Here is a 14,460-nt window from a genome sequence, read left to right on the forward strand (position 1 = left end):
TAAAAAAATAACTACAATATTACTCCTCAGTATAAATTTTAATATTAAATGATCAACTATGCTATCATAATGGTCATAATTATTTCACATTATTAATACATCGATAAAATGAGAGGATCTGGCTCTGGAATATAGTTTTCCATCCAGGAGTATTGATATAAACCCATTAAAAGCTGTTGTGTAAAGCCTCATGAGAAGTTGAATTTAACTCATTAAGTATATGCATATATTCCATCATGTAAGCTAAAAACTAAAAATCCCTGTTTGTTCTGTTGCAAGCAGTGTATTTGGTGGACAGATGGGACAGATCATTGTGATGACTGACAATCATTTGTCACGTCTGAAACAAATGTTTGGCGTGTTGCTGTTTGTCTTTTACTGAGCAGAGCAAGCTGATTGTCTGACATGCAATGTGACAATAGGCTGGCTGTGTGGTATGATGATGATGATGATGATAACAAAAATAGCACAGAAATGATTCACATTTCTTATTTTTATACATTAACAACAACATTAACTTTCCTTGTCTAAACTGATATGTAGCTAGGCATATTATTTATCTGTTTTGACTTTCATCAATCCTGTTCAGAATCACAATTCCTGCCATAACTTTTCATCTGCATGGACTAAAACTAGCAACATAATAAAGCAGGCAGCAGTCAGGTTCAGGTATGAGACAGCCTTTTCTCAACATTCAGCAGTGGGCATAAATGTAAAATATAGTGGAGACATCCAGGATGTGCCTTGCCTTCGTCCTAAGTCAGCTGGGATCAGAGGCTACAACCTTGTTAAAAAATTCAAGTTAAACTGCTTGCTTCAGATCTGGTGAAAAACTAAAAGTCTGTCCCCCCGGCAAACTTCTGAAGCCATGAGTGATTCAACTGTGACCAACAATCACAGAGCAAAAATCCGACTGACTTTTCACTTTTTGAGTAGTTGAATGATACATTTAGCCGGGCGAAATATCATTCTAGAGTACTGTAGTATTGTTTACAGAGTCACCAATTCCAGAGAAAACTAGAAAAGCACTCGGAGAGCGCATACCTACGCCATGCCGTTTGTCTGTCCGTCTGTGTATGTGTCTTTCTTTTCTTTTCTTTTCTCTTTATTTGTTTCGGAGGGACACTGCACATTAATAAACATTTTATATACATAAAAAAAATGTAAATGCACCCGAATTAGCCAAAAGGCTAGTTTGCATCGGCTGTCCCCCCTGCCAGAATTTAAAAGGCCAGTGCCTAGTAGGGAAAGAGATAAAATAATAGACAATATACAAATGCAAAGTACGGATACCATGCAAATCAACGATAAAAATACAAGAAACCCATATAAAATAACAGAAACCCATAATAAAATACAAGAACCCATGTGTGTCCGTGTGTGTGTGTGTGTCTGTTGTGTCTGTTAACAGCATAACTCAAAAGTCATGGACGGATTTTCACCAAATTTTTACAGGATGTCCGGAAGAGCAAGAGTAAGAATTGTCCAATTGAGAGATGGCCTGGCGGCCATCTCTCAATTGTCCTTCGACCTTCAAAAAATTCCTGGATCCAGACGGTGATTCAGATCACCTCCCAAAATCTAATCGATTCTTACTCTTGCTCTTCCGGACATCCTGTAAAATTTGGTGAAATCCATCATGACTTTTTGAGTTATGCTGTTAACAGACAAACAGACACACACACACACGGACACACACAGACGGACAGACAAACAAACTCCGATGATTACATAACCTCCTGGCGGAGGTAAAAAGTGGATTAAACAAGCCTGGAAATTTACCTACAGCAAATTTGTGAAAAGACAAATGCAGCTATGTTTGATACAAATTATGGAAGTGGAGATTTCAAATATTTCTAGCAGAGGGCTGCATTTTGCCTACAGCACAGATGTAGCCTGAAGTCATATATCACTTGAGTTTTAACAACATAAACTCGTTGTAAATTCCTGTCATGAACAGCAAACTAAAACATTCTCATAAGCACACTGAATGATAATTATCAATGTCTAGACATAGTTTGTGCTATTTTCTGTATGTGATATGTTCATGATGATGATGTGAATTCAATGGTACTATTCAATTCTACTCAGTAGTGACATAGTTTTGGACTGCACTGATGTGTGTTAACCTTTCATATTTTCAGGTAGTTTTAATTTGATAGCTTGTCATCACCTGTGATCTTCTGACATTCTCACATTCTCACATTCTTTCTGAATGATCAGATCACACTCCAGGGATAAACTCTAAATGTCACACTGTTAGAAGCATGTTTTGGTGTGCACATAACCAGCTTGCACAAAAAGACTGGATTCGTCAGAGGCTGTAAGAGAGGAAATATAAGAGACACTCCAAACGTGTGTCGTCTCATCACCTTGTCGTCCATCTCTTTGTAGAGCTTGGCCATCTCTTCTTCATACTTCCCCTTCTCTGCATCAGTGAGTTGGACTCCAGGAGGATGTTGAGGGCCGGTTTGGGTGCTGCTGCCTTGTCATTTGTTAGCAACAGTGTCCAGGGCCTGCACCTCTGCTTTGGCCTTCTCTTTGTCAAACTGCTCCTCCACTGGTACACTCTCTCCTGCAGGAGGTAGCAGAAATGTGAAAGATTCCAGCCTGCCTTAGGCCCAGTATTATACTGGGCTAAGGCAGGCTGGATCTTTCACATTTTTGAAGTGGACTACAGTAATATTCTTTGTGGTGTTGCTAAAATGGAAACAAAGGTCTCTTTCTTTTAAAGCTTAAAATAGGTGTGTGTGACTGTGTGTGACTCAGCTTTAACAAGAAAAGAGAAGATTACTTTGGAGCATGACTGAATGAGTCTATGTAGATTCTCAGTCCTGCAGGTCATAAGGTCCTCTGAACAGGAGCAGCAGACATGAAAACACTGTCACCCTGTATGGGGCTGGTGTGTTTGAGAAACTCTGGTGCACTTCAGAACCAGCAACACTTTTAGACAACAACTGGGATAGAAAAACACCCAAATCCAAGCTGTACAGTGTTGCATATGCAGTCTGATGCAGCGAGGGGTGCATCGACCTACACTGATCAAGTATAATATTATGACCACCTGCCTAATACTGTGTTGGTCCCCTTTATGTTGCTACAACTCCTCTGACCCAGTGGTTCATGGACACAGGATCTCTAGGGATGACCGGGATGCGTGACAGTGAATTCTGTGGGTCCTGTGGGTTACAGGGTGGGGCCTAACTAAATCAGGCCTATCCCGGACCATCCACAGATCCTCAATAAGATTGTGATCTGGGGAGTATGGGAACCTGAGTGAACAGCTTAGATGAATAAAGGACACTCCTTTGTGGACAATAAGTCCACTTCTGGAAAGGGAAGACAGATTGGTTGAGAGATGAGGGAAGGAAGCCGTCTATGTGAAGCTGGAGCAACCACTTCTAAACAGAGAGGGGTCTACAACACCACTTTAGTACTCATAACACTGTCCTGATGTTCTTCCCCAGGCAGTTTCATCATCATTTACATCTTGAGTCATGTAAGTTGGGAACAGAATAAATACTTAGGACTAAACCCCACATGCACTTAAGACTGAATGAACAATTTCAAAGATTTTGAAGCTTTACATCAAGGAGACAACTATAAACCAAAATTTGTTTAACCCATTCCTTTTATGAAGGATTCTAATTTCCTGGTAACTACATTTGGTCACCATAAAATATTCATTTTTTCGTGGGTTGTCAGATAAGGCTAGGGGTTCCTTCAAGCTCATCTTGCCTCTGTTTAATAAACCCACACCAATGATCACCATGCAGCACAGAAAGCAGCCATTAGTGAGGCAGAGTGAGGCTTGTGCTGCAGCCTGTGGTACTCGCCATTTCCTCCAGCCGATTTGAGCTCGTTTCCAGCCAGGTGACGGTGGTTCTTTAAGCTTCTTGTTTTCTCCTTCCTTCTCCCACTTGCTCTGTCCACTTGCTCTGCGGTCAGCTCCAATATTCGAAGGCTCACTGTGTTCTTAATGGTCTCGCTCTTGGTGACACAGAGGAAAAACGGAATGAGCTGGTTTGGAATATCAACAGCGCCACTTTTAAGATTGGTTTCACTGTAGGACCAGCTGACAGGTGGGCAGCTTGACAGTTCTGTTCTGAATATGTTCTTCTTTATGTTTATTGTCCTGTTGTTTCTTACTGCTTACATTTCTCTCCCCTCACCTCAAGGCGAGTCAGATGGCCACCCTCCCTGAGCCTGGTTCTGTCAGAGGTCAAATATTATGTTCAAAGTTTGGTATCACCCAGGCAATTTTATGTTTTCCATGAAAACTCACCACTTTCATTCATGTTCTTAACATAACTGCACAAGAGTTTTCTAATCATCAATGAGTCTTTCAGCACCATTAGCTAACACAATGTAGCATTAGAACACAGGAGTGATGGGTTGCTGGAAATGTTCCTCTGTACCCCTATGGAGATATTCCATTAAAAATCAGCTGCTTCCAGCTAGAATAGATTTACCACATTAACTATGTCTACACTGTATTTCTGATTAATTTAACATGTCTTCTTTGAAAAAAAATGCTTTTTATTTTCAAAAAGAAGGACATTTTTAAGTGGGGCGGCTGTGGATCAGGTGGTTAGAGCGGATCATCCAATGATCAAAGGGGCGGCGGTTTGATTCCTGCTGTTGTGTCCTTGGCAAGACACTTTACCCACCTTGCCTCCAGTGCTGCTCTCACACTGGTGTGTGAATGTTGGTGGTGGTCAGAGGGGCCGTAGGTGCAGATTGGCAGCCATGCTTCCATCAGTCTGCCCCATGGCAACTGTGGCTATGAATGTAGCTTACCACCACCAGAGTGAGAATGTGTGAGTGAATGAATAATGGATCCATTGTACATGCTTTGAGTGTCCAAAAAAGTGCTATATACAGTAAATCTAATCCATTATTATTATGACTCCAAACTTTTGAACAGTAGTGGAAATAAAGGTGAATTGAATCAAACTGATTTTATTTTTTTATTTATTTGCTTTGCTTTTCATTTTAAAAAAAAAATCACAAATAAATGGGTTTATGGCTAAAAAACAGATTAAAAAATATTAGGAAAGTAGCAAAGTGTGTTTGTTACAGCATCCTGGTAATCTTTTGTATGTCAGTGACATCTGTGTTTCACTGTACATCTCATGTTTTTAAACAACTGACAACCATAAACTTGAACTGTGCAAACTTGTAGATTTTGCCACATTATTACATGTAGGTACTGCAGTTTTATAAATGTTCCAAAACTAAATTGCCACTATGATCAGCTCAGTTTTATTAAGCTCTACAAGAGATACATGTCCATGTTAAGGTAGAATATCTGATAGATAGCAATTGACTTGAATGTACAGAGTTTTTTTATTTTATTTTACTGGATGTTGAAAACCACAAATAGCTTCCAGACTGAACCAAACCTTTGCTGGTTTGCAGCAGCGTACATTTTCTGAAACCAGCGAGAAAATTTTCCTAAATAACACATCTGGCAAGTTGCAGCATTACTGAATTTTTTATGGTTATGTTTTATGGTTACACTGAGTCTTGTGTTTAGTAAGATTTATCAGAAAGCTACACTGGTTTCCTAATTAAAGTCCTCTTGGTGCCTAAACACAACCAAAGACAGGCTGGTGTCAAAGTCCTGTGGTTTGTATGTGTCACAATCCTCCTGTGCCAGTGCGGATTCAGCTGATTAGGAGCAGCTGTGCATAATGACAATCAGCCTAGTATAAAGCCAGGCGCTCCACTCAACTCCTCACTGCGTCATTGAGATACATCTGCCTCTTACCAACCACATGCCGGTCGCATACCTGCCACACTCCTGCTGCATCATGTTCTGGCTAGAGACTCTCTACTCTCTGCTCACCACCTGCTTCAATCTGCCGTGAGCGCTCCGCTCTCTTGTTCCACGGATACTCGGATGGTTCATCACTACTCCTCTGCTCAATTACCTCCGGTGTCTACTTCCAGCCCGTCTGCCCCACCGTTCACACCCTACCTCCGACACTGGCTCCTCTGCTCCGCCTTCGCCCAGTCTCCCGACCCCCCTGGACAGTTTGAGTTGCGTTTCCCCGTTTAGTTTAGTTATCCTCTACGTCACGGTCCCGCACCGTCGCCCTTAGTTAATTTCAGTTTCGTTTTTTCCTCTTCCTGATTTATTTCCCTACACCTCCCTTATGGAGTGCCTCTTTGTTTTATTATTCATTTAAGAAATTCTCACTATCTCATACTGCCTGTCTGTAGCCTGCTGCATGGGTTCATTCCAGTCCAGTTTGTGACAGTATGCCCACTGTCAACCCCAGCTCCGTGTAACTTTGGTGGAGTGGATAAATCTAACGTGAAAGACATATATGAATGCTGTTTGTAAGATAAAGTTAATCACAGATTGTAAGGTTGTGTGTGTTTTGTGTACCTCTGTCCAAACAGCAGTGTAGACCTGGTCTCTGCATCATTAAAAGCAGACGGTGAGCAGCAGATCACCATGGTCGTCCTACAGTTTCCTCCCAGGGAGTCTTGCAGGATCCTGGTCATCTTACTGTCTCTGTATGGCACGTAGGTCTGACGAAGGAAACGATCGCAAATTACATTTGAAGGTGTATTTTTATGCTCTTCATGATGTTTCACTTGTCACAAGCTGCACTGACAATAATTGAGCCTTTTATGAGGATGTGTAATGGAGCAATTAAAACTCTGGATCACAACATTGTCTTGCACTTACAAAGTTAAATAAGTTTTAGTCATTTCAGTAATATTAAACTGATACACTACCGTTCAAAGGTTTGGGATCATCCAGGCACAAGGGTTTTCTAATCATCAATGAGCCTTTCAACACCATTAGCTAACACAATGTAGCATTAGAACACAGGAGTGATGGTTGCTGGAAATGTTCCTCTGTACCCCTATGGAGATATTCCATTAAAAATCAGCCGTTTGCAGCTAGAATAGATTTACCACATTAACAATGTCTACACTGTATTTCTGATTAATTTAATGTTATCTGTAATGAAAAAATGGCTTGTCTTTCATTTCATTTAGAAATGTCACTTGGCATTTCTAAGTGACCCCAAACTTTTGAATGGTAGTGTACAAATGCTTCAATAAATAGACTCAGGAACTCAGACAGATGGTGGTTCGTCTCAGAGTTTCTGGTTCAGTGACACCAGGTGCAAATACTAACAATTGTAAGGTGCCTTTTAGTAGATGGTAATCTGTACCCACATTTAAGATCAAGAAGGAAACATGACTGGAATCCTTTAAAACTCAAATAGTAAAATATGCACATGCTCTATTGGACAGGCATGTGTACATTATGTACGGACTTCGAATCGTGTGACCTCAACATGTAGCAGGCAACTGGAATTAATAGGACTTGGAACACCCCCATAATTTAATCAATTGTTCCTTGATTCAGTTCCGACAGATAGTCCTGATAAGTCCAGAATGGTGGATTTGTAGGAGAATTCCAATCATGTGATCATCAGCAGACAGCTGATGTAGTGTTCACTGTTGTCATAGTTACAGTGATGTCGTGCCGCTATCTGGCAATGATACAGAAAGCTATAACAGATCTGTGGATCCAGACTATAAGCCACATCGCTGCCAAAATCTAGTCAGTTGGTCCTTGTGTCATTTCTGACCTTCACTGAAAATTTCATTCAAATCCATTAGTCTGTTTTGAGTAATGTTGCTGACAGACACACAGATGGACAAACTTACAGACAAACAGACTAATAAATCCTTGGCTGATTTATTCTAAGCTTCTTGCACATACAGCCTGTGAGGTCCTTTTTTGTTTTGATAGTTTCTATTCAACATCATTTTCTCCATGTTTTCACATTTCCTTTGCAGAGACACTATTTAAAAACTTGGGATCACATGTTCCATGTTTAACTGACAGTTGGCTCACCGAGCCCTCTGCCAGAGCTGAGATGACATTTCCCAGCGAAGACAAGGACTTGTTGATCATCTTGGCTTCATCCAGCACTGTGCCCTCTGCTCCAGTTTTACCCACCTTTGAAACACAAAAACACCAGAATTCTCATTATCCTCACAATGAAGCTGGAACCAAACTGTGTCTTCAGGCTGTTGATATTGGCTGAAGAACTTTTCTAAAACAAAATTATAAGTAATAAATAAGAGGTGTGAAGACTGACAAAGCATGCTAAAGACTTTGATGAAGCTGAGGGCCATCATTGACTTGCTAACAGCTGACAGTACACTGATGAAAGGTTCCTGTAGTGTCCCTGAAAGGAAGCAGCAGCTGCAAGAATATGTCATTAACCTTCGTGATATAAGTCCAGTCAATTCACATAAATACACTGTGGCCCTTGGGAAATGGGGAATCAGAGGAAAAGACCTGTGCACTCCTAGACAGTAGCAAAGTGTTTGTGAATTTGGAAATAAATACATTTACAGTAACTAAAGAGACACAGAAGGGAGCAGGGAGATGTGGAGAAGGAGTGAGATGGAGTCGTACTTTTTCACTTCCAGCCAGATCGACCAGGTAGAGCTTTCCAGTAAGTTTCTGTTCAGTCTGACTGTTTTCCTGCTTGATGTTGATGAGGAAGATGCTGTGACTCCTGGAACTGTGTTCATTCATGTCTGAGATTAACATGTGTGCACAAACAAAAGCATCAATAATGTTGCAAAACATGAAAATCACTATGACACTGTTACACAGCACATTTACACAAACTGTTATTTATCAATGATTTTCAGTGGATGCAAAAGGTTTATGAATACATTTCCAGGCTGGATTAAGTCAGTTCTGTGTTTAAATCAGTCCATGAATAATCCTCATTTTTGTACACATTGAAATATTAGTTTTGCAATATAAAAACTTAACTTATTCTTTATAGAATAAACTTGATGCTAGGAATCTTCTTAGGATCTCTGAAATAAAAAGGGTAGGTTACTATACTAAATAAAAAAGTAAACTTCTGAATATTTTAAAGGTGTAGACAGTGGATCCACTTGCAGTAACACATGTATCACTTTGCATGTACCAGGATGAATGTGAAATGATGTGAAAACAAACACAGCCTCATAATAATCCCACCTAAAGCTGACAGAACAACTGGTTACTTATTTTCATGTCTTGCAGCTACAAGAGCAGGCATTAGTTTGTAAAGTCCAATATTCACTCTCTTTAGCTCTGGTTTTGGTCTCTACCAGCTGCTGAGGGAATAATTCTCTCTTCAGCTGATAAATACTCTGCTATGTTCACCAGCTAGTTTTCTAACCTGTGTCTGTCTGTTGTGGAACAATGAGCTAAAAGACATCAATCGTCCCCGTAAAGCTGGGGAGGACTGCAGATCAGGTGATAATTCTCTGTGGATTTTTCACCACCAGCAACATTTTTTCATAAACAAATAGCCAACGTGATTCTATTGTTTCAATAAATATAGGATTATAGCAGATTTCAAGTGCCTCTCTGGCCATTGGAACCACTAAAGAACCCCAACCTCTAACAACTCACCTCTGTATATCAAAATTTACATATTTTAAAAGTTTTTATCCATTAAACATGATCCATTTAGGCATAAAATGTCTTAAATTTAACTCTACACCATTGTTTTCTCTAGAATATGTAGATCTATGAGTCCCTGAGACTTGTTTCCTGTTCACATGTGCATATAGCCCAAAGTTGTGGTCAAAGTAAACTGTTTGCATAGAGGATTTCTAGAAGTTCTGAATCTGTGTTTTTGAGACTTTCTTGCTGCAGCTCCGTATTTGAATGAAAGTGAATCCATGACGTTGAATCCTTCTTTCATTAATTGTATGTCCCTGGAAGTCCAAGGAATGACTGAGGTAAGCTATTTGATCAGGGTTTCTAAGCAAAAATAGCTTTAAACACCAACTCAGTAATTTATACTCATATGCTAACAAAAGAAACCCTTTTTTGTGACTTTGATAAATGCAAGTGTAGAAAACTGCAGGCTAATGTTCTACGCACACCAACAAGCACGATTTAGGCACTAGATAACCACAAATATTTAAGTTCAGGGAATATTAGACACATGATTGTAAAGCAAAGGCAGTAATTAAGTTAGTTAGCTACAGCTTTAGCCAAAATCCCTGATTAAAATAGTTAACAACCTTGACCATTTTCACAACTGTTTAATCTCATTTGAGCGTGTGTTTAGCACAGACAGTGTCTTAGCTGAGTGCGGTGACGATCAGGAGACTCGCTGAGGTTGAACCCATGAGAGGCTGCAGCACTGAGGCTCTCAGTAATGAACTCACTTGTGACAGCCACGTGTCTGTTGCTTTTGCCTTCGTCTATGGCATCCATGACTTCTTCAGGACTGCACACAAACGCTCGGTACAGCCCTGGGGACAAACACACATCACAAGGAATGCTGTGTTCAAGAGCTCCACAGCAGGACAGTTTTACAGAGACACTGTTATTAGAGGAGACCATGATACGCTGTCTCAGGCTGACTTGCTACTTTCATTTTTCAGTGTTTTAAATATCTGCCTGATTTCTCCACCTAGTTCTATAAAGTTAGTCTACAATGGCGTACAGCCATGCAATCCTGCATCTAAGATATAGACCTGATCAAATCTTAAGACCAGTTGAAATTTGCTAGAATTTACCTTTGCACATTTGGATCTTAATGAGGTTTAAGTAGAGCTACAATACGCAAAAGCAAGAAGGGGGACTGTGACAAAAGCACTTTGAAAAGCAATTTATTGAAAACAAGTAAACTGAAATAGGCTGTTATCAGCTGATCAAAAGTTTAAGACCATCGCTCAAAATTACAAAAAACTCTCCAACCAGAATAAAATTTCCTCAGTAGGACTCAGTAATAAGTAGCTCCACCGTCTTGTTAATTACTTCAAATATCCGTTTGGGCATGCTTGATGCCAGTGTTTCCAGGAAGCTTTTGGGGAACATTGCTCAAAGTGGTGAAGATGGCTTCATGAAGGGCATCAACTGTCTGGAACTGATGGCCATTTTTATAAACTTCCCTTGCTATCCATCCCTAAATGTTCTCTATGGGATTTAAATCAGGGGAACATGCAGAATGGTCCAAAAGAGTGATGTTGTTCTCCCTGAAGAAGTCCTCGGTCAAGTGAGCATTGTGAACTGCAGCGTTGTCCTGTTGAAAAACCCAGCTGTTACCACACAGAGGAGGGCCCTCAGTCATGAGGGATGCCCGCTGCAACATCTGCACATAACCAGCCGCCGTTTGACAACCCTGCACCACTGAAGCTCCAGTGTTCCACTGAATGAAAAGCACCCAGATCATGATACATCCCCTCCACTGTGCCGCGTAAAAACATCTCAGGTGGGATCTCCTTGTCATGCCAGTAACGTTGGAGCCACCTGGACAGTCAAGGTTACATTCTTTCTCATCAGAGAATAAAACTTTTTTCCACCTTTCAATGTCCCATGTTTGATGTTCCCTGGCAAGTCCTAAAAGGGCAGTTTTGTGGAGTTGAAGGAGACGAGGCCTTTGAATTCATTTTTTGTTTTAGAAACCCTTTTCCCGCAGATGCTGTCTGATGGTTACTGCGGCTGCAGTCGGCACCAGTAAGGGCCTTATTTGGGTCGAGGACCGCCCTGTATGTTGACGGACAGCCAATCGGATCCTCCAGCTCAGCGCAGGTGTAATTTTTTTGGGTCTACCACTTGACTTTTTTTGTTCCATAATGCTCAGGATCTTTCAGAAAATTTAGAATGACCGTCTTACTGCGTCCAACCTCAGCAGCAATGGCACGCTGTGAGAGGCCTTGCTTATGCAGCTCGACGATCCAACCACGTTCAACAAGAGAAAGCTTCTTAGCTTTAGCCATCAGGAGGGCATGACCGTGTGAATGACTGACAGAAAATGAGAATTTTGAGCAGATTTTGACTTTTACAGCCTGTGGTCTTAAACTTTTGATCAGCTGACAAACAGCCTATTTCAGTTTACTTGTTGTTTTCAATAAATTACTTTTTCAAAGTGCTTTTTGTCTCACTCCCCCTTCTTGCTTTTGCGTATTGTAGCTCTACTTAAAACCTCATTAAGATCCAAATGTGCAAAAGGTAAATTCTATCAATTTTTCAACTGGTCTTAAATTTTGATCAGGTCTGTATGTCAATGTTTTTCCCTTTCATTTTAAGATCATTCATGGCAGAGATGAACTTGTGGGAGACCGCTTGTGGAACTTGGGGTTAATCAGAACCAATATTACATTAAAAAAATGGGAAAATTAAATCAGTAAGTGTCTCACCTTGACAAAAGGCACCCTGTTTTTGTCCTCATGTACAGAGAGGTTGGTCTTTGATACTGTAGAGGGAAATGACAGATTATATCTGAATTAGCTGTGCTGTCTGTATCAGGATCTGAAAGACAATAAGAAGAAACCCAATACATACCATCCAACAAGTCCTTAATTTTGTCCAGATAGATTTCAAAATATGAAACCTGCAAAACAAAACCTTGCAGTGAGATTTAACCAAATCTGTGACATCTAACTGCTGACATTTAGAAACATTTAAACACCAGATTATGAAGGAAGACATACTTTAATGTGAAACTCCAGGTTCTCATCCATGGAATAAATGTAGTTAAAGATATCTTGCACAATTCTCGGAATGATTCCCATCATATCAGTGTCGTGAAGTTTCCCCTTAGGAGATAATAATAAAAAGGTACAAGTCTGACAGACCAGAATCTTACACTGTTTTAGTACTTTTGTCAAGCAGATAATTTGAGAGCTAAAGATTTCTATTACCTCCATTGTGTGTGTTTTACCAGACGACGTCTGCCCATATGCAAATATTGTTCCATTGTATCCATCCAGCACATCTGTTCATATCAAGACAAAAAAAAAAGTATTGGTATTGTGGTTTGGCCTTATTGCTAGGGTTTCAGTGAGTCAGGCATTGACGCTATATCTGTACTGTGTTCTACTGCACAGCTTACCTTTGACAATCTTCTGGGCCACAGCGTTGTAGAACTGCACCTGAGTCGTGTTGGACTGGAACACACGGTCAAAGTAGTACGGTTTCTCCTGTGAAGAAGCGGCAACGATAATTCATGCTGTCAAGATTTTCCATTTTAGCTAAATGGAAATAGGCCTGCTTACCACCATAAACTTTCACAGCAGCTTAACAAGTTATTAAGTTTTCATTACTGGTTCCAGAAAAATTCTATCACCATATATTGTGTATACATACACTACCGTTCAAAGGTTGGGGTCACTCAGAAATGTCCTTATTCTTGAAAGAAAGGACATTTTTTCAATGAAGATGACATTAAATGAATGATAAATCCAGTCTACACATTGTTAATGTGGTACACCCACATTAGTAAACAGGTGGTTTAATGTTATGGCAGATCATCCATCCATCCATCCATCCATCTATGCATTGCTTAATACTCATTAGGGTCGTAGGGGGGCTGGAGTCTATCCCAGCTGGCTTAGGGTGAAGGCAGGGAACACTATGGACAGGTCACCAGTCGATTACAGGGCTATATATACAGACAATCAATCACACTCATATTCATACCTACTGACAAGAGTTACCAGTCAACCTCAGCATATTTTGGACTGTGGGAAGAAGCTGGAGTACGAGGAGAAAACCCACACATGCACAGGGAGAACATGCAAACTCCATGCAGAAAGATCCCAGGAAGGCCGGGATCTTCTAGCTGCTAGGTGAAAGTGCTAACCATCGAGCCACTGTGCAGCCCTATGCTAGATCAGTGTTTGATCAACAACCAAATGAGGGAAACTCAAGCTGATCAATGTCCAAAACGGCAACACTTATTAGAGACCTGAATGCAGAAGGGATGAGGATTAAAACTCAACTAAGTTCAGTGTTGAACCGAGACAACTCAGCAATATCAGAGAGAGTCAAGGCCGTTATATTGCTGTCCAACCAGCTGCTACACACAACAAAACAAAAGGTTATAAAATGCACTCAAAGAAGTGATTATAATGCTAAAGACACTGGCCCATCTGTAATAAATGACTCATCATACTGGTACAGTGCAATGTAAAAACTGCAGTGTCTGCTGTTTCATATACTGCACATACGAACTGTTAAATCTGCCTCCAAACAGTAACCAAATTAAGAAATATGATACAAAATAAACAACCTGAAACACCAAAGTGATTTTGCCAGCCTTTCATACAGACTCTGCTTTCAGACGCTGCAGCAACCAGAAGCTGCTGCTGGCAGACAATCAACCTGTTGATGCCATTAGCTGAGGAGCAGTGACCTGCAGGTTGCTGTCAGTGAGATAAACTGTTCACTCTGCCTCTGCACAGTCCAATTATTACACGACTCCTGGGCTCTGGGTTGAAAAAGCTGGACTGTGAAGTGAATGGCAGGATGATTAGAGACTGAATGTAAAGAAGCACAAATACCCATTCAAAGTTTCTCCACAAAATAAGTGTGCAGTTTTGTATAATAATACAAGCTATGTTGTGAAATGAAAAGATTAAAAACTGACTGATGAAGTTTAAAACAGTAAA

General features: G+C 40.4%; 1 protein-coding gene across 1 annotated transcript in view; it reads right to left on the reverse strand.

Annotated features, from left to right (window-relative positions):
- Positions 1–14,460, reverse strand: part of LOC110949889 (kinesin-1 heavy chain) — a 34,937-nt gene that overhangs the window by 18,684 nt on the left and 1,793 nt on the right. Inside the window, 14 exon segments of the mRNA XM_051940825.1 lie at positions 2,373–2,577; positions 3,841–3,887; positions 3,889–3,984; positions 6,096–6,102; positions 6,398–6,543; positions 7,892–7,996; positions 8,462–8,586; positions 10,231–10,305; positions 10,308–10,317; positions 12,208–12,263; positions 12,353–12,401; positions 12,502–12,606; positions 12,712–12,785; positions 12,903–12,990. Coding sequence (XP_051796785.1) covers positions 2,373–2,577; positions 3,841–3,887; positions 3,889–3,984; positions 6,096–6,102; positions 6,398–6,543; positions 7,892–7,996; positions 8,462–8,586; positions 10,231–10,305; positions 10,308–10,317; positions 12,208–12,263; positions 12,353–12,401; positions 12,502–12,606; positions 12,712–12,785; positions 12,903–12,990 — 1,188 coding nt within the window.

This window comes from Acanthochromis polyacanthus, chromosome 20, assembly GCF_021347895.1.
Source record: "Acanthochromis polyacanthus isolate Apoly-LR-REF ecotype Palm Island chromosome 20, KAUST_Apoly_ChrSc, whole genome shotgun sequence".
Classification (NCBI taxonomy): domain Eukaryota; kingdom Metazoa; phylum Chordata; class Actinopteri; family Pomacentridae; genus Acanthochromis; species Acanthochromis polyacanthus.